The sequence below is a fragment of the Lissotriton helveticus genome, chromosome 4_1 (assembly GCF_964261635.1).
Source record: "Lissotriton helveticus chromosome 4_1, aLisHel1.1, whole genome shotgun sequence".
Classification (NCBI taxonomy): Eukaryota; Metazoa; Chordata; class Amphibia; order Caudata; family Salamandridae; genus Lissotriton; species Lissotriton helveticus.
The window spans coordinates 1,595,879,288-1,595,904,433 of NC_136063.1; the positions used below are offsets into that span (position 1 = coordinate 1,595,879,288).

At 38.2% G+C, this 25,146-nt stretch overlaps 1 protein-coding gene across 2 annotated transcripts in view; it reads right to left on the reverse strand.

Annotated features, from left to right (window-relative positions):
* Positions 1 to 25,146, reverse strand: part of GPR141 (G protein-coupled receptor 141) — a 207,045-nt gene that overhangs the window by 178,652 nt on the left and 3,247 nt on the right. The window contains exon 2 of one of the 2 annotated variants that reach the window (XM_078685860.1): positions 14,020 to 14,114. The exons of the other annotated variant lie outside the window; for it this stretch is intronic. Within the exon in view, the coding sequence (XP_078541986.1) occupies positions 14,020 to 14,071 (52 nt within the window). The 5' untranslated portion in view covers positions 14,072 to 14,114. The remainder of the gene's footprint in view (positions 1 to 14,019; positions 14,115 to 25,146) is intronic. 2 annotated transcript variants of the gene reach the window in all.

Below are 25,146 nucleotides of genomic sequence, written 5' to 3' on the forward strand. Positions count from 1 at the left end.
ATTTAATAAAATGAAATGCTGTTTCTCTTGAGTGCGTGATCTGTAAAACCGTAGTCAGTGTTCACATCACTGCGTAACTCATTTTATTTAGTATGTCGTATAACCAAAAAACCTTTTTCTTTCTTAATACAAATAACGGATGATGTTTCCAAAAAGACAGCATAAATCTTGACTAACACCAAATTAATAACGTGTGTGCTTTCAATGATAAAACACCAAGTACTTAGTCAGGAACTAGGTAGAATATATGCCACTTCAAAATGGCCGAAATATTAACTAAGAATCTGGCAGGCACGTCATACCCAAGTAAGATGTGGTCAAAATGATCGGAAAGATTTCTTTTAAGAAAAACTCGCTGAATTCGTGTAATTTACACACGATAATGAGAGAATCTCCTACCGCAAATGGATTAATAGATTGCCATGCGGTAACGGCGAATTCTGGCTAGTTTATTCACCTGACCTCTGACCTCCCTGGCAACTAACATAAATAGCGGGAGGAGTGAGTAAGGGGATTATCGGGACCCGGAAGCTGTATAACGGAGGAGGCAGGGAGGCCGATATTCGTGCAGAAGGTAAGCGGGGCACAAACCCTTGATCCTTAAGGATAAGCAGTTAGTTTCCATCCGCTCAGTAAACAGGGATGGATTTACTCGTAGAATAACGCTGCTACCATTGCCTTTTAAAAAATTACGAATCGTCTTCAAAAATGACTGAGGCTGTTAAAATATCTATTGATCGTTTTTAGAGATTACTGAGTCTGTTAAAACAATTATTGATGGTTCCAAGTATCCGACTGCGCCTTACACTTACCGGCGCAATCAACACAATAACTCGACTAATACGAGCATAGAGAATGAACCTTAAATGCTTGCTCGGTCAGATTAAATGCCCGCTCGGTCAGATTAGTAAACATACATAATCAAGTCAAAACGGAGACATGTTTTATAAAGAATCTTTTTGAAGATTGAGCTTCGTGATTACACATGTTTAAAGATCAGTGTGAAGTCTCAATGAAAATAGCAAGGGATACATATTGGTAAAATCTGTTATCATCATGCCAGGTTAAATGGATAAAAGGACAACAAAATACAGAGAGAGGGCTAACCAGAATGTTTCCTTTTCCCTCTGGACAGACTACTGCTTTTCATAAAAGAAACTCAACGGCGAATAAGTAAAAGGGTATAATACTTCTCGCAGACCCTCTGACGATAGAAGTCCCCATGCTTAAAAAACGGTGACAATTGAGGTAAAAATCTTTATGAAGATAGTTTATGAGATTAATATGTTTTTGATATTCATGAAGACAATTTATGTTAGAGTTTTCTGGAACAAAGGCGTGTATTTCTGTTCAGGTAACCCAACTGGGCAACTTGTCAACTAATAAGAAAAGGAAACGGTGGCCATCCCCGATACAGCTTCACTATAAGCCCTGATTTTTAACAACAGGTATGATTCAGAATGATTGTAAAATAAATAGCACCATCACTTTGGAGGCTGTGGCATAGACCATTAAGTATATGTATTGTTTCAATCCAGGTGCCATATTTTACTCATATAAAGTGGAAACCATAAGAGCACTCCCCCTGAAACCATATGGAGGGATCTCTCATTTGAACAACATTTGTTTGTTAATAAGGTATGTCAACAGCCCATCCCTTTTCCATGCACTGTTACTTGATAAAAAAGGCTGGTGGGCATGGACACTTACACATTATAGAAAAGAATCAGAATGTGTATTCGATTTCATTCTTTAGAATACTTAAATTGAGTCCTTGTTTGTATATAGCAAAATGAATACTACTGTGTAGAATTAGTAGAAAATGTACCAGTTGCACTGTATTTAAGGATTGATGTATCTTGTATGTCTGTGAGGTTTAAGAGGAGTCTATGTATTAAATATGCATAAATATTTTTCCAATAGATTAACCGTCCTGAAGAAGGTGTCATATCTACATACAAGCACCGAAACGGCGCGTCGACTTTTTTTGGTTTTTCTATGATGTTATTATGAAATTTTAATGTATTTTATTGACTGTGTATTATTGTGTATCGTGTTATTTCTCTAAAAAAATTTTAACTAATAAAAACAGTACAATTTTAAAAAAAACGTATATTTGGTCATATTTGCTTTACATAGAACTCCCCTCACGAAATGCATATATGTGTGCACTATTATTGTAATGTACTGCCTTTGGTATAGATTGAAAATTACTGTGATAACTATTAGGTACTCTGAGACATAAGGTCTCTTGACTCATACACCGAGTCACTGCCACACAGCAGACATTAGGTGGGACTTTTTGTTGTTGTCATTTTGTAAAACCCCGTCCCAGATAGGATTAAGGGGGAACTCCCTGTTTTGTTTTGATGTTTTGGTATGTAGAAAACAAACAGATGAGAAACTCTGTAGTGAAGTTGGAAATAAGAAAAAAAATCAAGAGAATGATAAGGATCCAACCAAAAAGTAAAAAGACACTGTTGAAGATATTGTAGGATATCAGTTAGAAAATAGTTCAGGTATCAACAGCTATGCTAATGTAGTTGTGAACATCATATTTTTTCTAGAAAATCTCCAACAACAAATTATGGAGAATCGAGAAAAAAGGTTTTGTTCTTTGTTGCATTCTATTTTTGAAAACTTGACAACCGATAAAGGTAAAATCCAAAGTGCTTCTGGTATTGGCATCTTCTGGATATATGTTCTGGTTCTTCACTATTTACACTTAGGGGTCGATTCCGATCCTGGAAAAAAAACGTCCGTATGATACGGAACCGGAACCCTCTCCGTACGAATCCTAAACATGCCATACGACCCGACGAGTACGATCCAGACCGGGGTATGACGACGCGATTCGTAGGGTCCACGTCAGGTAAGGGCGATTTGTAGGGAAAAGCACACAATCACATACACACCATACGGTCCGTACACCCCATGATCGCGGGGTTCGGTGGGTACCCCTGTGATCGTAGGGTGTACACACCGTACACCCAGCAAACATCGGGTATGGTCCGTATACCCCATGATCGCAGGGGTATGCACCGTACCCCTGCGATCATGGGGTGTATGCACCGTACCCGGGGGGGGCAGTTTCGTACCTGTTTCGGGGTGAACTCTGCTTTTACGGCTGTTTTCAGCTCCCGTAGAAAAAGGGTCATACTGAGCGTACCTGACACGAATCGTACTTGCTGGGTCGGAAAAAACAGCCGCGAACCGTACAGATGTTGCGTGCAGCGTGTTCCGAGGGAGAATCGTACGATGATTTGATTCGTACGGTCTCTGTACGATTCGTACGGAATCCAGCTCCTGGTACGAATCGTACTTCGTCGTACGTACGGCGGACGTTGCAGGGTACGATTCATACAGGAAAAATGCTCTGAACGGCTATTCGGAGCGTTTTTTCCCGAATCGGAATCGACCCCTTAATGTACATCAATATGCTCAAGAATTTCTTATGTTTATGCTTGCAGTTTTGGATGATGAAGGACTACAAATTGAAAATCTGTTTGGACTTCATTACAGATGGGATCATAAATGTGAAGATCGTTCATTTTCTTCTACCACTGAAATAGACACTGAAAGATTCATATATTTGACAATACCAGATTGCAAAACAGTGTCTTTTAACAAATTAGTAAAATCAGCTAATCAAAATACGGAATGTAGTCACTGCAAATCTGAAATGTTATCAACATTATTTATAGAAAGAGCTGGACAATATGCCATTTTAATGCTACAACATTGTAGAGCAAATGGAAGAAAATTTGAAACTAAAATAAAACATTTGTGGCAAGTCAACTGTCAATTTCAGGAAGAACTTTCAAAGCAGTAGCTTTTCAAAGCAGTGGCAATTATTTGCCACAATGGACCTTCTACAGCATCTGGACAATATACTGTGTATTTAAAGGGCAATAAAGGATGAACACATTGTAATGATGCCCATTTGGAATTCAAATGCCGGTTGCCTGATGAATTACCAAGTTCATATCTAACATTTTTGATGACAAAGTGCTGAAAACAACATTCAGCCTATTGGGAAGATGTCAACATGAATTAATGAGTTTATTTTGGATATTTTCAATACAAACCATTTCAGAAACACCATTCGGCCTATTGGGAAGATGTCAACAATTACTGTTTCAATGATCGTTTCTGTTCTTTGATATTGTATTTAGAAAATAGTTTTGGAAAGAAGCAGTTCATATAGTTGATTTTTGTATTATATGCAATATAAATGAGAGTGTTTATTTTTTATGTTAATATTTTGAGCACAGATTTGTTTTTTTAACAATCTTATTGATTGTATTTTTTTGCCCGCTGTCACGTGATGATCAGCATTGAAATCACTGTGTATGGTGAAATTCAATAGAATCGGAAAACAGTAAAAAAGGCAAACTGAATATGTCATGTAATTGTAAAATTATGTTGTGTTCTTAAAACTATAATATTCTATGTAATAACAGTATTTTTTCTTCTCTTTTACAGACACTAATTCTAAAGTTTGAAAGTATTTTAAATTTAGATTATAATAAAGATAACATCAAGTCACCCAAGCACTACCCATGCACTGCTACAATCGCCTGTGCACTACCCATGCAAAACCCTAATCACCTAGACACTGCTCATTCCCTCCTTCAATTACCCAGGTAGTACCCATGCACCCTCGACTTGATTGCAGACTTTAGAAAACCAACAATAAAAGGGACACAGTCTTCCCTCGATAGCTGGAGAAACAAAATAGATGGCATGTACTCTTTCAATCACTCAAGCTCTTTGCATGTACTCATGCAATCACGCAGGCATTACCATGCAGTTATTTCTCTTTTTAAACATATAAGGTGGTTCTGAAGAGAACCGTTTTTTTTTCGTATTTTTAAAAACATTTTGTGTTTTTTAAACTATTTTGTGTAATTTTGGGGTATTTTTTTAAAAACTGGAAAAATAACAGAGGAAACTATTAAACTTTGCAATTAAACTGTCATTGCAACAAAAAAATGTACAGTGGTGGTTTCTTGAAGCAGAAACAACAGCATCAACTGACTGCTCTCCAAAACACAGGATAGCCTTGCATTTGATGCAGTGTTGTTCCAGATTTGCAAATTCAGGACAAATGCCTGATCCCTGAGATGAGGAGCTTAAGGCTCCTGATGTGCGTGGACCAGCTCCATGGTCATCCTGCTGCATTGCTTCTTAGGTATGTCGGAGTTGCTCACGCGCCAGATGTCGAGGGTGGATCGTCTGGAGATGTTTTAACATGATGGATGTCCCACAAGAATATTTCTTCTCACTTCCCCATGAGAGCACCCTTGGGCAAAGTGTACAGCTCAGTTTTCGAGCATTAACATTTTGTTTCATCATCAGGAATAGTGAAGAACTTCCATACGATGGATTCTTTCCTTTTCCTCATTGGTTCTTCCAAGTCTTCTTCATCCGATGGGAGTTAAACTTCCGGAACAGCAGAAGCCATTTTGAAGATATTCAAAAAAACACCAAACAGTGCAGAAACACAACAGGTGCATCTCCTGTATAGATGTTGGAAAAATGAAAAAATGGGTGGGGTCCTTCTAATTCTAGAATGGAAAACCTTGTGAACCAATTAAATGCTTTCTTTTGAAGTCACATGGGAGTCGCGCAATGTGCGCGCAACCAGCGCGCACCCGTGCAACTTCGGGAAAATATATTTAAGAATAATAAAACTTTATTGCAATTACAAATATATCATTTTTATAATTAGTTCATATAATCTCTTGTTATAATATACATATTGAAATACTATACATATAGTTTTTAAATATAAGTTGTGCACCCGGCGCGACCCAAGATGTATATCACATTACGCTGGGCCGGGCACCCCACACCGTGATAAAATAGGTTAAACTTCTGACCTGTATGTCGCGCGGAATATGAAGTAGCTTTTCATATGGAAAATTCAAAAATAATCAATGGAAATAAGTTTTGGAATATCGTTGAAGAAAGGAAGTATTCTGATTTGTTCTTTACATGTATTTATATGTGAAGTGACAGAGAATTTGTGCCATTACTGGTTCCATTCTTGATGAAAGCGGTGCATTACATGTTGTGTGACGAAGAAAGAATTGCCTGCGTGTGTGAAATTTGCCATCTTCATGCCAACTACAAAGGTGAGGTAGAAATGAAGGTGTGTTATGTGTTCTGTAGTAGTGATTAAGTATTTGAGGTGATATTTTTAATTTTGAAAGTATCTTTTTATTTCAAAATAATATAAAGTGTGGTGTTTCATATTGGTTATAAAATATGCATAAAGTTTGACCTGTTGTTAAATGAGTACTTTATTTATGTTTACGAATTATTCATAAAAAAGAAGTGTAGTTTGTCAACTTTAAAGGACTGTATGGTTTTGAAAATGAGGTACAGCGTTAATTTGGGTTTGCTAATGTATTTATGCGAGATAAGCAAAATGTCCCCCGTTTGCAAATTAGACTTTTTGTGGAAATAGTGGGGAAGGGGGGGGGGGGGTAGTAGGAGATGAATGTATTATTAAGTTAAAAGCGATAAAACCAAACCCAGAAATGTTATGTGGACAGGTTGTGGGCTCATTTTTGACACTGAGAGGTACATCTGAATATAAGTCGACGTAGTTTGTTGTACTATGAGGCCGTCTACAGTGTTTGGAGATTACATGGAAAGGAGATGGAGATAGTAAAAGTAATACGTTCCTTTTATATGTATGCATAATTTGATTCATTGGATCATAGGTTGAGCTATAATATGATCTTGGTTTCTGGTTTGCATTTGGGTATAGTTAATAGTTTTAGTAGCTTCTGACTAGTGAATAACAAAAAGGTAGATATACTAAAATATATGGTAGTAAATGTATTAATGATTGTTTGTTCTATGAAATAGAAGTGGTTGGGGAGTGTTTGTTTAGAAGAGATGTTTTATAAATGTGTGAGAGATAAAAAAGAAATGAAAATGTTCGGTATATTTTGTATGACTTTCTTGGCATTAGTAAAGTAAATGTGATTATAAGTGATAGTAATTGGCAGGCTGTGTCCCTGTGCTGAATAAATGCAGGTGTTTAAGTGGTCCGGGTTTTATCGGTGCTCAGCTTCATCTATCCCTTTTGAGACACTCGTCAATTTTTCCATTTTTATTTAATGTCCTTAATATACATAGAGTAAAGGGACGGTATATCAAAAGTTTGGGAATTACAACTTTGTATACTCTCCCTATCCCCTGCTTTTCACTCTACAGATTGTTTAGACAACTTTAGTAACATACAGATGTCTAGCTAGTAAAGGTGGTGTAGTACCACTGGGCCCATTTATAAACCGTGCTATGGGATGGTTTATGTTTTACCCGCCATTTTGTATGCTTGAATATTTTTTCCTGTTAAGCATTCCGGCAGACGCCTGTTAAAATGAACCTTGTGTATGGGTATAGTGGCGGTACTAGGAATGGTGGGGGTTTCTGTTTGATTTCATATGGTTAAGCAAGGGCGGAGGTGGAGGAGGTGGGTATGTTGGTGAGTAAAACACAGACTTTAGTAACGTGCAGATGTCTAGCTACTAAAGGTGATGTAGTACCACTTGGACCATTTATAAGGCACCCTATGGCATGGTATATGTTTTACCCTCAAATTTGCATGTTTTAATACGTTTTGATGATGAGCGTTTCGAGAGACATCTGTTGAAATTGAGCCTTTGTATGGCTATTGTGGTGCTTCCAGGTTTGCTGGGGCTCTATCTTTTATTGTGTAAAGTTAAGCAAGGGCGGGTGTGGAGGTGGTGTAGTGGTACTGGAACTATTTATAAACTGCCTTATGGTATGGTGTATGTTTTACTTGCAATATTGCAGGTGTTAATACCATTTGCTGATGAGCGTTCTGGCAGACACCTGTTGAAATTAAGTCTATGTATGGCTATAGTGGCGCTAACTGGAGCGCTGTGGCTCGTTGTTTGATTTTGTATGGTTAATCAAGGGCAGGGGTGGGGGTGGGGAAGGTAGTTTTATGTTGCTGATTATAACACGGACATTTGGAACGTGGACATGTGTAGCTAGTAAAGGTGATATAATGCCACTGGGCCTGTTTATAAAGCGCATGGTATATGTGTTATCTGGAAATTTGCATATTTTAATACGTTTTGTTGCTGAGCGTTGCGGCAGACACTTAAGTCCCTGTATTGCTATAATGGCTCTACAGGGTTTGCTGGGGCTCTTTTTCTTTTATTTCGTAAGGTTAAGCAAGGATAGGAATGAGGGTGGTGTAGTGGCAGTGGGCCCATTTATGAATCGCTTTATGGCATGGTATTTGTTTTACTCGCAAATTTGTATGTTTTAATACCTTTTGGTGATGAGTGTTCCAGCAGACAACTACGCAAATCATAGAACATTTCTGTGGATAGCAATTCTTCGTGCTGATAGAAACTTTTGTATTGTTGTAGAAGGCTGCCAGCGTTGATGCCAAATTATGAAACTTGGTGCCATTGTATATTTAAATGGAAGCTTTGACCATTTCTTTGTTACTATGATGTAGTCAGGACTTTAAGTGGGGGAAAAAAACTGAGGGTGCTCTAAAAGGGGGAAACCTCTTAAAGGGGTGTGGGCTATCCAAGTAGGGACATGGTGTAAATCAAGATAACTAGCATTGTGTGCTTAAGAAAATACCCTCTAATTATCCTACATGGGAAAAGACACTCTTTAAAGGATGTCTCTTCCTCCTACAACGTGGCTCACCTAGCATGATGTCTCCACTTCTCAGTAGTGAGAAAAATAAGCATGCACACATCGATGTGCATGCTCTCACTGCAGTGCAATACATTTTTTTTTTTATAAAACTGACTACTTTTGCGAGGGCCGAAAATAGAGTCTGATAGGGACCTGTTTTGATGTCCCCTGAAAATAACTGCCAGTGCTGAGACCTGGCACACTTAAAGCCCTGCATCCATCCATCCTAAGCACTGCGCCATCCAACCATTTTTCAATTCATCCATACATTCCTATCTATGTACATACATACATATATCTGTCCCTGCACTTATGCTAAGTATGTATCCCACTCGCCTATAGTGAGCACTGTGCCATCCATCCAGCCATATGCCGATATATCCATACATACATCTGTTCCAGAACCAATTCTAAGCATCTATCAGTCCACCCGTCTATCCTAAGTACTGGTCCACGCATCCATTCATCCTTCCATCCACCCATACATCCATCCATCTAGCTATCCATTCATCCATCTGGCCATCCATCCACTTGTCCTTTATTCCACTATCCGTCCCTATTTCTGTGTCTCCTCCGCTCCCGATCCTCAATACCGCGTATTATACTCATCCACCCAGCCTCTTAAGGGGTCTATAAGGCTGGCGATAAGCATTGACAGGCAGATGTTTCTGATAAAGAACACAAAAGCTTTCAGCTGCTCTTTGTGGACCATAGTTCACCACCCTTCTTTGGTGGTGTTTTAAACAAAGGTTGATCCAGCGAATGAAATGTAAAGGAGCTTTTCAGTGTAAGATGTTAATTTAGAAACATAATGTTTTGTCCATTTCTGTATAGGATCACTGCTTTAAACTGGCAGTGACTGAGAGATACTGAATAGCTGTAGTTCTTACATTTGAGAGAGTATACCAGACAGCTAATTTGGGGTGGTGAGAACCTGCACTTCTATATTTCCATGTGAAGCACAATATAGGGATATAAAGGTAATTCCAAAGCTACTATCTTCATATTAAAGAGGGGGTGTGAGAACTAAGTGAGCCAGGCAAAGCATGTGTTTTCGTACCACTAAAACAAGACATTGAGAAAGGTCAGAGCAGGGTCGTGCTGGAATTAGCTGCCTGAGGTCGTCTCCAGAAGCGCAAGCAGAGCGAAATTTAGGGGGAGGCTAATTCTTTCAGCAATAGGCAGAGTGGGGATGTAGGGGCTCTAAAAAGGGGTGAAAAAAAACTTAGCCTCATTTACAAGCAAATGGTCTTTTGAAGACCTGTGAAGTACTTGGGTGCGTCTCTGTGTGTGCGCATGGGAAGCTGTCTCAGGGAGTCCGGGGCAATGGGCGTTGCGCGCCCGGTGGTCTCTCTCCTAATCAACCCAGGATGATGTTGCTCCTGCGCTGCAAAAAGAGAAGGGAAATCCTGAGAGAAAATAGCTCTCTTTAAAGGATTTCCCTTCTCGTACAACGCGAATCACCTGGCATGATGTCTCCACTTCACAGTAGTGAGCAATGTGCATGCTCTCACAGTCTCTCTGCAGTCTAATAAAAAAAACAATAGACTACTTTTGCGAGGCCTGAAAATAGAGCCCCATAGAGACCCGTTTCGAGGGCACCAAAAATAAACTGCTGGTGCTCAGACCCCCTCCCCCACTTAAAGCTTTGGGTGCAGTGTTATGTTTGCGAAGTTGTAGATAAAATTGTTAGGCTAATAATGGTAATTTTGTGTGTGCCGTTTGGTTGATAATATCATCCTAAGTACATAGATCACAATTTTTAAAAATACTATCTATAAAGTTGTCTGCGGTGGGTTACAGGGAGTGCTGTGGGGTGGTGTGGTGTGGTGGAGAGGTGAAAAGTACGAGGCAGTGCAGTTTCATATAAATTGTAAAGGTGTATGTAAATAATTAAATAAATAATTGCTGTATGTTGTATGGTACTACCCGTTATCCTACTGCTCTCCTGTTGTGCTGCATCACGTTGCAGCACTGTCTCTGGAAGCCGTAGGTAGAAGTTATATAATAGTATGTTATTATTTTAACATATTGAACAGATGTAAAAAATAATTGAATCTATTTTTTCTTTCTCAGAAAATTATTTTGTTTGGATTAAAATTTGAAAATGCCTACAAGAACTGAAAAAAAGGAAAGAGAAAAGAAATATATAATTGAACAAAAGGAAAGATTTTCAATTAGAAAACATAAGAGTACTACACAAACAGTTTCTTCTGGTAAAAACAGTAGACAATTTCTGAAAAAAATATTACGAACATTTAATGAAAATAACATCACACAATGCAATAAGAAGAATTTTTCAAGTAAGGAGAAGCAGACTTCAATTTCAAATACCAGGAAAAGAAAACATGATAAAGAAACAGTATGTGTTACTTGGAGACAAAAACAATTTCAAGAAATTTGTCAGAGACTTTTTCGAACTAGAGTGATTCAGAATTTAATGAAAACATGCTGCAAATATAAAAAGAAAGTGCTGTAATTCAAACAGAAGCAGTGTTTGAAAGTATAGTGGATACTGCTTTCAATTTAAAACAGAAGTTATTCTTTGTGATTTTGAAGAGGATCAAAGTGTTGGATACAATAATGAAAGTGTTGAAACTGAAAAGTAGAAGAAAAAGACTTGTGAACAGAACCAACTTTTGCAAAATCTTTAGTGGGCATTGGAAACATACTTCTACTAGGTGAGCCTTTTTTTAATGAGGAAAGTTACTTCCAGGAAAATTGTTTACCATTTGCACTTGATACTGGAGGTCGCTGCTACAAAGTTTAGAATGGTTGTCCCCTTCCAAAAGAGGAAACGGTTGGTAAAAGTGCAGAAGAGTTAATAGCTAAAGAAGTGCAAGGGAAACGTACACAAGCTACTGTGCATAAGTGGGGTTGTAGCAGTATTTGTAGTATTCAACAGGAACCTATTGATATAACGAGAAATTTGCTACGAGAATATACACAGAAAAATATTAAACAGAAGATTACATTGTTACATGGACTAGATCCATGTAATGTAAGAAAATATACTGAGAAGCATGGACATTCTCTGGCTTGTCTTTCAAGAAAAGTGTGTAAAATTGTTTTTCATCACTTGAGGATGTTAGCAGTACACCATTCAGAAATGCTGACGTTTGTAGGGAAACTGTACTATTTAAAAAGTCCTGTGTTATGTTTAAGTGAACTGAATACATGTCTTTTACATGGTTCTTTATCAAATGTTCAAAAAAAGTGTGATGATCTTAGAATGCGATATTTTGGTTCAGAAGAGCAGTGCATAGAAAGTGAAAGTTTGACAATTACAGATGTTGGAGGAGATGGGAAAGTGATTAGTACTGATCAGTTTGAAGAAGAAATTGGAAAGCTTAATGTTGTGTGCTATGAAATACCAAACTATGTTTATGTTTGTTGTCGACGTACTCATTATAAAAGTCAAACTAGGAATGTTGATTTGTATTTGAAAAGTGAAAAGGAGAACAATGGTAAGTGGGAAGAATGTGCAACTTACTTGTTGGTGGAAGGGCGATTTGAGTTAGGTAGTGATCAACGTATATGTAAATATTGTTACAACAAATTTGAAGAGAACAAAATGCCTGCTAGAGCAGTACATAATAACTTAGAAATAGTAGTTATTCCGGAGGAAGTGGCAGAATTGAATACATATGAGTCGGTCTAATTCAATCTGTTCATCCTTTTCAAACTATAATTCGGATGGAGCCTTAAACAGGTAAACTGCCACCAACAGAGGTGCAAAGAGGGCTGAAAGGAAGAGTGGTGTACTTACCTTTGGATTTTATGAAAAATATTGAAACTATTGCTGGAGAGGAAAATGAGGCAGTAGTCATTTCAGTAAATGGCGTACCAACAAAGAGTCAGAAAATATGGCAAGAATTTGTGGATGTTAATAAAGTTGAAAAGGCTACCTTATATCTTATAGAGAACAATATTTATTACAAAAATGTAAATGTGGATAAACATGTTATAAGTTTAGAAGATGAATCTGAAATTTCAAGTGGTCAAAAAGAGAAAGTGGAGAAGTCAAGGACTGAAGAGATTTATGAACATTACACAATATGTCGTTTGCATTCAAAAGAAGTAATAGGAAGCAGCATTGAGTTATTTCAAATGAAAAAAGCACAAGGGAACTCCAATGGTTGAGTGGGAGAAAAGCTTGGAAGGTCATTGTTTTCCACAGTTGTTTCTTACTGGAGAAGGTGGACGATATGATGACCGAACTATATGGATTCCAGCTTCAGAATATCAGTCAACAAGATTATATTCTGAAGATCCTAGGTCTCGACAGTGCATTCCATGCATATTTCACCTTTTGTTTGAAAGTGATCTGTCTTCTCTGCTGTTTGCATTGAACCACTTACTTAAAACTGGAGTTCATCAATCACTTCTTTCTGCAAAAGAATTTATGGAGAAAGTTCAAGAAACAGATGAGAATTTAGAAGTAAAGTTAATCAATTTGATGGCATGTAAACGTGGAACAAATGAGCATTGGTATTGTCGTTATGGAGAACTCAAGTGTATGTTACGGAACTTAGGTACACCAACATGGTTTGTTACACTTATCTGTGCAGAGTATGCATGGGAAGATTTGCTTGAGTTTCTAAGAGAAGTGAATTCCAATATAAAAAATGTTGAAATGAAGACTCCTGGTGAACTGTGTTGATTGGATCTTTTATGTGCAATAAAAAGAATCCACCTCTTAGAGAAGTTACCGATTTCTTTTGGAGACAAGAGTATCAAGCAAGAGGTACACCTCATATACATATGCTACTATGGATCAAGGATGCACCTAAATTTAGAAATGATTCTGATGAAACAGTATTGTCTTTCACCAAACAGTATGTGACATGTGAGATTCCAAGAGAAGGAGATAGAAGCTTGAGACAGCAAGTTTTACGGTTCCAAAGTCACCGTTGTGGAAAGTACTACAGAAGAAAATTCAAGTCTAAAAGAAAATTTTATACCAAATGTCGGTTTGGTTTTCCACGTCCAGTCATTTGTAAAGGAAGAGTAAATTATTTTTTTTCTTCTGTAAGGCACATAATAACTCAGAATTCTCCAAAGAATACCTACTACTTAAAAAGAGCAGAAGTGTCAAAGTATATCAATGACTACAATCCAGTCATTTTTAAAATGTGGAATGCGAACATGGACATCCAGTATGTTGCTGATAACTCAATTGCTGTTTTACGTTATGTTACATCGTACATAACAAAATAAAAAAAACAGATGAAACAAATGTGGGAAGAAATTGCACAAGAGAAAAGCCTTAGCAAAAAATTGTACAGCTTTACTTTGAAAATGCTTTCCCACCGAGAAATTGGATCCTATGAATGGTCAGACTGCTTGTGCTCTTCAAGTTCATATTCAAAGTCACGAGGAATCATTTGGGTAAGTTTAGGTCTTGCCTGCAAACGAAATAGAATGTTGAAATCATTTGAAGAAATTGAACAATTAGCAGCAAATGAACCAGACAGTACAGACATTCTTAAAACTAATATGTTGGACACATAGTATCCAAAAAAGAGTCGACACCTGGAACAGCTATGTCTGTATGAAGTACTTCAACATTTCAGCTTCAAAAGAAATGTTAAACAGAATTTAAAAGAAGGAAAATATGCAGTAGTTGGATGTCATGGTTGTTAATAAAACATGCAAAGGGTAATATTATAAACCACAAGAAACTCAGTTGTGAAACTCCAGATAAGTGAGAATTTTACTATTTAGCAGTTCTCCAACTCTTTAAACCATGGCATAGCGAAAGTGAATTACTTGGAGACTTTGATTGCTATGAAGATTATTTTAATGCATGTAAAGATAGCATTGCATGTACAATTTTCCCTACATATTTAAAAATGTTGAATGATGAAGTTGAACAGGAAAAGACTATTACAGCTGAAATAGCTAATGAAAGTTCTCAAGATAGTCAAACTAGTGGTCCATGTAGTCAAGATCCTCTTGGACAACCAATAGTGGAAAATGAAGCAGCGATTGCTATGCATGAAGTGGAAATTGCAAGGCAACAAGCACACAAGGAGAATATTACATTGGAAAACTTAGAAGAACAACTAAATGTTGAACAGAAATAAATATATATACAAGTGAGAGAACAGATAGAACATGGTTTGATGCATGAAAAAAAAGAATCTGTGTGTTCATCGTTTAAACCTCTTCTGATGTACATCAGTGGTCAAGCTGGGACAGGTAAAAGTTTTTTAATTAAACTTTTGACCAGTTCTCTACAAAAAACTACTGGTTCACATTTATGTTGTATGGTAACGGCTCCAACTGGATTAGCTGCACACAATGTTAAAGGAGTTACTTTGCATAGATTACGGATGTTACCAGTTGAGCATGATAATGAATTAGAATATCAGAAGTTGTCTGGAGAAGCTTCTCATGAAGTGTCAAGAGTGCTGGAGAAAATGAAACTATTAATTATTGATGAGGTGAGCATGGTCCCAAACTTAATGCTTGCTTTTGTGTACACTTAGGAATGCAACAGGTATTAAAAACAGATTACGACGTTCTCTTTGGAGGAAAACATTTAATTGTATTTGGAGATCTGCTACAACTAACCCCTTTAAAAGCAGAACCAGTGTTTAAAACTCTTCTACATGAAGACACTAAGAAATCTTTGGGAAGTATTGGAAATGTGAATCTGTGGTTACATTTTGACTAGAAAGAACTCACTCAGAATATGCGACAAGCAAGAGATCAAGATTATGCAAATATTCTAAAAGATGTAAGAATTGGTGTTCTAAGCAAACATGGTAAACAAGCGTTTTTAAAGTTGTTTACTAAAGAACTTGTTTACAAATGAAAACACAAATGCAAAAACAACAATTGATGGACAGAATGCAGAACAATGTCATACATTCACCCCAGTACAGAGATCTGGGCCTAAATCCATCGTTTTTTTGCACTCCACACCACACCAGGTCAGACATGGCCATATGCAAATCAGCCTTGACCCTGTGCCTCATGGGAACAGTCCAGCCCGAACTGCCACGCCATGTCTTTCCTGGACCGGAATCAAGCATCCAAGGACCGGTTTCTGGCTATCAGCCGTCATCAGCCTGGATAGCTTGACTCCAGTGGTGTGGAGAGCATGGGACTCACGTCTGAGCATACCCATCATACCCAGAGCTCTGTACTGGGGTGAATGTGTGACATTGTTCTGCATTCTGTCCATCACCTATTGTTTTACAAATGAAAACACACCAGCAGAAGTAAGGCACAAGAAAATGAAAGAAAAAGAGTCTATAGTTTGCCTAATGCCTACAGTGGAAGAGTGTTATACATTTAATAGAGAACTTATGAAATTTGAAAATCAAGAAATAGTTCACATTGAAGCTATGATAAAATCGAGCATCAAGGAATAACAATTCTTCTTTCAGAAAAACTACAGACTAAATTGGATTCTTTGGAAAAGTCTGGATCAAAAACTGCTGGCTTAGAAAAAAAATTAAATGTATGTTTAAACTGTCAGGTAATTTGGAAGCATAATCTGAATATAGAAGAACGTTTAGTGAATGGAGCATTGGGGAAAGTTGTTGATTTTGTGAAAAATCAAAATAGAAATGGAAATGAATTCTTAAAAGTTAAATTTGATCAGAATACAGAGGTAAGACATGCGCATTCTGGTGCACGTGTTTTGCTTGTAAAAGACTTGTATGTTCGTAGAAAACAGTTTCCCTTCTTTAGCATTTGCAATAACTATTCATACATCTCAAGGTTTAAGTGTAGATAATGCTTTGGTAAATATAGGAAGAACTGTGTTTAAAGAGGGAATGGTATATGTTGCATTATCTCGAGTTAGAACATTGTCTAGTTTGTATTTAATTGATTTTGATGAGAGCATGGTTAGTGCTGATGTTAATTGTGTAAGTGAATATAATTGTTTCAGAAGGCTTTATGCTCCAAGTTTAGGTGAATATCCTATTTATGAGAAACGTGTTGTGTGTTCAAAACGGAAACATGTTAAAGAATCAACTATGGTTGCAAAGCAGAAAGAAAATCAAGAGAAAAGGAAAGATGTAAAGAAGCAGAAAATACAAACAAGTGATGAGGTTGTTGGATACCAATTAGAAACTGCTTCTGGTGTCAACTGCTTTAGTAATGTTATTCTAAACGTTATATTTTATCTTGAAGATGTTTATAGTGAAATTATGGAAAGTCAGGAAAAAAGATTATGTTCGGCACTTTATACTTTATTTCAAGAATTGAAAACTGATAGAAGTAAGATCCATTCTGCTTCAGGTATTTGCCAAGTGTTGGATACATGTACTGGATCTTTAACGTTCAGCCCTAATATACAACAAGATGCACAAGAATTTCTGATGGTTATGCTTGGAGCACTCGAAGATGAAGGAATACAGATTGAGAGTTTATTTGGACTCAGTTACAAATGGGAACATAAATGTGAACAGTGTTCATTAACTCCAAGCACTATAGTTGACAGAGAACGATTTCTATATTCAACAATACCTGACAGCAAATCTTTACCATTTTCCAAATTAGTAAAAGAAGCTGATCACAAGATGATCTGTTATCGTTGTAAATCAACAATGCTATCTACATTATGCCTAGAAAGAGATGGAAAATATTTGATTGTAATGCTGCAACGCTGTAGACCAAATGGAAGAAAAGTGGAAACCAAAATTAAAAATGTTGTTGCTAGTCAAGTATCTATTTCTGGAAGAACTTTTGCAACAGTTGCTATTGTTTTCCATTCTGGAAGTCCTACTATAAGGGGACATTATACAGTTTATTTAAAGTGTAATAATGGTTGGAGTCACTGCAACGATAGACACTTGGAAATGAAGCTGAGATCGCCTTATGAATTACCCAACTCATACTTGATATTTCTTAAACAAAGATTTTAGATACACCATTCGGCCTAGTGCGAAGGTGTACGGATACTTTAAGGAATTCATACTGGATGCTTTCAAAGCAAAATTTTTGATACAATATTCGTCGTATTGGGAAAATGTGAAGAGAAACTACAAAGTAAAGGTAAGATTTGAAGATTGGAAATAGTATTGGGTGTGATATTTGTGTTGAATTTGTATTACATTTGCGAGAATTAGGGATTTGTTTTTTTTTAACAATCTAGTTGATTGTTTTTTTCCCTGTTGTTTATGATGAAACTACTCAGACATCACTGTGAATAGTGAAGTTAAGTAGTAGCTGATTACAGCAATAAAAGGGAGAAAAATAGTTTAATGAATGTTAAAATATTTTGAATTATTTAAAAACTCACTGTAATTTGTGACATCTATTGTATTACATAGCAGTTTTGCAGTTTATTTTACGTAGTTGAAAAGTTAGAAAAAATAGTACTACTGACAAATAGCACAATAGTAGTTCGATATATAAAAAACTTTTGAAATTCACTGAAAAAATTATAGGTTTTACAGACGTTATTGTTATAAATTTGCATTTAAAAAACCTTAAAAATTCACTGAAAAAACACAGGTTTCAGGGACATTATAGTTAGAAGTTAGCAATTAAAAAAACCTTAGAAATTCACTGAAAAAACCATAGGTTTCAGGGACGTTATAGTTAGAAATTAGCAGTAAAAACCTTAGAAATTCACTGGAAAAAACCATAGGTTTCAGAGATGTTATAGTTAGTTAGACATTTGACATATAAAACCAGACAAATTCACCTGTTATAGTTAGTTGAGCTAACTATAACTCGCGCACCGGCAATGCACTGCTGATGACGTCACATATTACATCACTCATGACATGGTCAGTGACATCACTCATGACATCACTGATGACATCTCAAAATACATCTCTGATGACATCACTGATGACATCATCCACTTGAAAGTATGACACACCTCACACTCGAATACACTCTTTGATACACTCACTCTAAAATACAGACTACCATTTTCGAAACCATAGACACACCAATACCAGATACTAGATTCTCATCCACTGATTCCTATCTACATATTGTGAGCCAGACATACACTGATACAATCACTCATACATGCTGTCACTCATAATTACATCAGTAGTATATCCACTCATACGCCTATACCTACATTCACACAGTGCTACTGATCCATAGAATTACTCACCCACCTACTCAGTCATGCCAAAAATCAATCACACACCCATGTACTGACCTAGGCAGATATATACACACCACCTGGCCTATTTATAAACAAACCACTTCTCTTATTTATATAGATGCTATCACATACTTACTCTCTTATACAATCACTAATACAAGTACACATTCATGTATGTAGACACTCTTGCATTCATTCTCTCTCAGGTATAGTCAATTATATACCCCAACACTCACATATACTGTCTAAAAATATGATAGTTACTCACATATGTACAACTGAGACATCAATTCATTAATCATAACACCTGTACCCACAGTCAGCTACCCATCCAGCCCTTCTGAGATGCACTTTGGAAATTATACAACCAGTGAATCAGCCATTCAGACATGTATGCACAGAGTCAAACATCACCCACCCATCCACACAATCACTCAGATACCCATACAGATACTCATACAATTACATGTGTGTGTGTGTATACTTGTGAAGCGCACTATCACCTGAAAGGTATCTTGGTGCTGTATACCGCTGTGGAACCCTTCCTGGCTTTCCCTGTGAGATGCCCCCTTACTGGGCACCTCCAAGGTGAGGCCAGGCATCCTAGCGCTTTCGGGGCCGTTGTGGAGATTAAGCAAGCTATTGCCCAGAGTTGCAGAGTGGGACCTATGATTAGAGTAGGCACCTAGGCGAGAATTATCGAGTCCGTGGACATTGAGCCCAAGACCCTGCCACGTCTGGAATTGAACCCTGGTCCCGGGCCAGACCTCTGCCTCAGGGTCTGCCGCTCTAATCAGTGAGCCACACTTCTCCACTCAATACAATCAATCAATAACCCATATAGACACTGATATAGCTACTCACCAACCCATGCACCTGCTTACACAGCAACTGAGCGACTAATAGAAACATTTAAACAGTTTAGTCACTAACCCATGCATTCAGTAACATACGTTCAATGAGTAACTTATAGAGTCAGTCATGCATCTACTAAATAATCCATTCAGGCACTTTTACATCCACTCATTCTTCAATAGACCTTGGCACAGATATATATGAAAAATATTTAAACTTTACAGAAACACATATTCACTGGATGATGTCATCAGTGATGTCATCAGTGATGTCATTTGAGATGTGATGTCATGAGTGATGTCACTGACCATGAGATGAGTGATGTAATATGTGACGTCATCAACCGTGCATTGCAGACGCGCGAGTTATAGTTAGCTCAACTAACTATAACAGGCGAATTTCTCTGGTTTTATAGGAGTCAAATGTCCAACTAACTAACAATAACATCTCTGAAGCCTATGTTTTTTTCTGTGAATTTCTAAGGTTTTTTAAATGCTAATTTCTAACCATAACGTCCCTGAAACATATGGTTTTTTCAGTGAATATATATATATATAAAACATATTTAAACTTTACAGAGACACACATTCACTGAATGATGTCATCAGTGATGTCATCAATGATTTCATTTGAGATGTCATCAGTGACATCACTGACCATGTCATGAGCGATGTAATATGTGACGTCATCAGCAGTGCATTGTGGGGGTACGAGTTATAGTTAGCTCTACAACTATAACGGACAAATTTCTCTGGTTTTGTACGAGCGAAATGTCCAACTATCTATAACGTCCCTGAAATCTGTGTTTTTTTCAGTGAATTTCTGTGTCGATCATTGGAGCCTAACAACATGTGAGTGATTCAGTTTTCAAAGCATTGGATTTGAGAAGGCTCCCTTTCATCCACTGATCAACGGCTCTGATGCAAGTGCAGATTTTTGATTTTCCAATGTCTTTTGGGATTTCCAGTTTAAGAAGTATTTGCAGACCTGACAACTCACATGATGCCACTGTGTGTCATACCATTTCGGCTCCTTTCACACAATCACCTAGTGAGGAGCTAAAATCACACAATGGAAGGCAAGGAGAGCTGGAAACCACTGCACAAAGTGGCTGCTTAGCTTGTTTTTGCAGGTTTTAAGCAGCCGATGTCTATTAAGAGGTGTGAAAACACCCAAGCATATCAGAGGCAGCCTCAGCCACCCTTTTTTGTTTTTTTTGCAGGTGGTGTGGGTGAACTATAGAGGGTACAGTGCCTCTTAAGAAACTCTCAGCATGAAGTTTCACCCTCCAAGGCCATTGCCCTTCTTCATATGGCAATATTTAGTTGTAGGCTGGCATGTCTGATTTGTGTGTCATCTGCATAGTTATAGTATATGAGCTAAAATTAATTGATCATTGCCATTAATGACTTCATTTAGATGTTAAAAAGCATGCATGAGATGATAGAGCCTGAGGGGCCCCTGCTTTTGTGAAGTATGGTTTGGATGAGGAAGGGGGAGTATAGTAGACATTTATTCTCTTTGAAGGTAGGATGTGATCCAGTCAAGAGCAGTCCCCTCTATTCCAGTTTTGTAGAGTCCTTGTATTAGTGTGTCATGGTCAATTGTGTCAAAGGTAGCTGAGAGGTCCAAGAGAGGGAGTGTAGCTACCCAGTTCTGGTCTATTGTATTCATTAGGTCTTCCCAGATGGTGACGAGGGCAGATTCTGTGCCTCTTCCTTGATGGAATCCTGTTTGGAAGTCAAAAAGCATGGAGTTAGCTTCAGTAAATTATGACATCTATGCGTATGCTGCTTTTCTATCAGTTTGCTCAGGAAAGGTCCATTTGTTATCGGTCTGTTATTGTTTGGGTCATGCAGGAGCAGTTTTTTTTCTTTAATAACGGGCATATGTATGCCTTTATAACTATTCTACAAAGATTCCTGCAGTTAAAGAATTATTGATGATTTTTCTCACTGGTGTGTCAGCAGAGATAGTTAAAAGAATGTTTTTGAAGATTGGTGGTAGACAAGGGTCAGAAGGGCAGCCGACTGGCCCCTGCTTGCTTGAGATTGTTTTTTGAAGGAATGCACAGGCTGGGCTAGCATACTCTTGGGGGGGTTGTTGAAAATGGGTTGGTGCTGGTTCTTTTGCTTTGTTTTGAATAGAAGTCCAACATGTCTGCTTTTGTTGTGTAAGGATTTGCCAGTTTGTCAGTAAATTCGTCAATGATAGTGTGAGTTCCTTCTGTGCTTTTAGGTTTAAGAAATTTAGGAATTTAGGAATCTTGACCTTGTCTTCAGCTAAAAACAAATATGCTTCAGTCACTAGAAGAAACTGGGTTATTAGTTGCGAAGAATGTGAGTCTTTCACAATTAAAGGTATGCAGTTGTCTTATTATTGAAACCAAGTACCCCATTGTAGCACTTGACACTCTCACTGTGAGACAGGGCCGTCCAAAGCCTGTTCAGGAGGGTGAAGGGACCACTGACATCAATCCACTGGCACCCAACAACACTCAATAAATTATTGTTCAGGCATTGCTTTTGCTTTTAAAAAGGAACAGTAATTTCATTACACACACCCTGCTGAATACTGCACATTAACTTACAAATATATACATCAGTTTGAAGCAAATATCTTTAGTGACAGCCTCATATCATATCACACCCCTAGAGGATCCTCAACTCTATAATCACAATGCCCCCACCTATACCAGATGCAACATCACACTATAAGGTGGTGATAGTTTAAATAAAGCAAGCCTACTGGCTTTGTCATGGGGTCCCCCACATTAATAATAATAAGGCAGGTATACTGTCTTTGTCAGGGTGCCAAATTAAAAAATGTAAGGCATGTCTACTGGAATTGTGAGGGTGTCACCACCTTAATAACATTAACCACATGTTATGATTTGGCAGTATGTCACTAATAAAATAGATGCAGAGACAATAGCCATATTTAGAAGCAATCATTGGAAGTATACGAATGACTGTATTTATCAGCAATATTGCCAATAAAACATTTGTATTCAAAATAACCACAAACATTCGTGTCAGAGTCTTTCTTCACTTGCTTCAGGCCACATAATGCAGGTCACAGGACCAACGGCAAAGTTCACTGTCAGAGAGATCGGTCCCTGGAGTAGTCTTGCATCGGGCCCAAGAGGTGGGGTGCCAAGGGCTGACATATGACTTGGGGAGAGGGCCTTACACATGCTCCTCTCACCAGAAATTTAATATGACCCGAATGCACCGCCCACCTGGCCCTGGCCCACCCCAAGGTTAATCCTTGAAATAGTGCTATGCACACATCTTCATAATTTTTTTTTTAAGAGAAACCCTTTGAAGATGCATATTTTGGGCCCTGTTGTGTTAATTCGTTCCATATTTAGCTCTTTTTCCTCTTAGTTGACAGACCGAGCTCCCAGGAGCAGTTCAATTGAGGTTGCAGGAAGCTGGGCTTTCTGGTTTGCTGCTCTAGCCTTCTTCTCTTCCTGGCTCCTGGTGCTCTTTTAGTTCTTGTGGGGCATCCTGCGCAGCCCCTCTGCTACCAGCCAACAGAACACTATCCTGCCTGCACTCCAGAGGCCCCAGAGCCCACTGGCTGTCGTCTTCAGAGCACCTGTGGGGGCATGAGAGTCCCAGTCCTTTCCATAGAGATCCTTGGGAAGCCATCTAGTGTCCCCAATAGGTTCTTTCCCTTAACTGGTCCTCAGAGGGCAGACAGGGTTCTGCAGCACTGACCCTGGTGAGACCCATCCATTCTCTGGAAAGAGCTCCTCTATGGCCCCCAGCTCTGCCCCTATCAGAATTCACTGCCTGTTCGCAAAACTTCAAAGGCAAAACTTCAAAGGCGAGCTCCTTCTGTGTTGGCTCCAGAAGTCTGGCTCTCTCCCTTTGTTCTAGCAGGCCAGGGCTGTCCCAGTCCAGATGCAGTATGACTAGCTAATTATCAGAGGCAGATTTCTCCCACACCCCTTTCCTCTTGCATGAACTGGGTCAATCACTGATAGTTACTCCTTTTGTGTGGGAAGGCCTTTGCTCTCTCTGCTGGGGAGCAGAGCAATTAACTTGGACCAAAAAGGAGGACAAAATCCTAGAATCTTATTATGAGCTGAGCCAGAGAAATATGACAATTCTTGAAGTCCCAAAAGATGTATATGTAGGTGAATGAGATCTGAAGATTCAAACTCAAGGTGCATGTTTCCCCCTGTATTGTTGCCTTGCTGTACCTTACAGGCTTAAGTGGAGCAAAACTGTACTTTAAGGCAGATTTGCCTATATGTACAATACAATGAAAATAACCTAGATCTCAGTAAGCACTGCAGACCTATAGTGTAAATGCCTACTAATGTTATAAGGCCTACGCCAGGTCAGTACCAATCCCTGCAGAGACCATTCTGCAACAGGCTACCTGTGCAGCGCTCATGTGTGTTCACATGTAACCAGACCATTAACTCTTGCCCTAGAGGTACCATAGTGGCCTTCTCGTAAAAGGCAGGAACTGGTGGTTACCACTCTCAGTCTAATTACAGTGAGTTTACTGTTAGTGATATTCAAGTAGTGAGACACACCCGGAGTAAAGATCCAAAAAAAGGGTAGTCAAATCAAAAAATCCTGGTTGACTAAATTGACAGATCACATTGGCTACAGTCACTAAATCAATAAAGCTGTCAAAGTCTGCCATTTTCATTGCTGTCTCCACAAAGTCCCCTTTCGTCTGCATGAAGCAGAGCACATCAGATATAAGGACTACCACCATATCAAGCGTTGATTACTGAAGCACCAGGAGAGACCATTCTGACTGTTAAAAATCAGACTGGCAGATTAATTCGACCTTGAACACTCTGTATCATGTCAACCACTATTAAAATGCCTCCAATAGCTTTCGGCTGCATCTTGCATTGGGTTCTAATTGATATGTACCATCCGCAAAGCAATTTATAAAAAGGGCTCAACTTACCTTACACACATCAAAAGATACAACTAGGTGCATCTTCCTATACCATCATTTAAAATCCAAATTCTGAGGTAGAACAATACCAGTGTGGAGCATAAAACAGGGAACTATCTCACCTTTCGCACGAATTAAATTGAGACCCACCCTCATTTCTGCATAAAGCTGAAGACTGTTCTTGTTTCATGAACTCATCCCTCTACTCTAGAAATATGAGCTTGAAACTCTGTATTTTCTCCTATCTTTTTTTCCACTGCTGACCTCCATCTCTCAATGAAGTATTATCCCGATGATGCTCTCTGGTTGCAGTGCGGGAGTGCTATCCTGGCACTATGATAACAAGCATTCATGCATGTACAAAGCCAACCCTTAAACCTGGCCCAACAATACATTAGTACAGAGGCAGCAGCAAACCCCTTTCTACCAAGGAACAAAAAAATCATCCCAGCTGGATTGTTTTATTGCCGGGTCCGGTTTCTAAAGGAACATGTGAAAACGGATCTGCTTTAAGCCAGTGGTAAAATAAAATGTACCGCTCATATGTTTTTTAAATG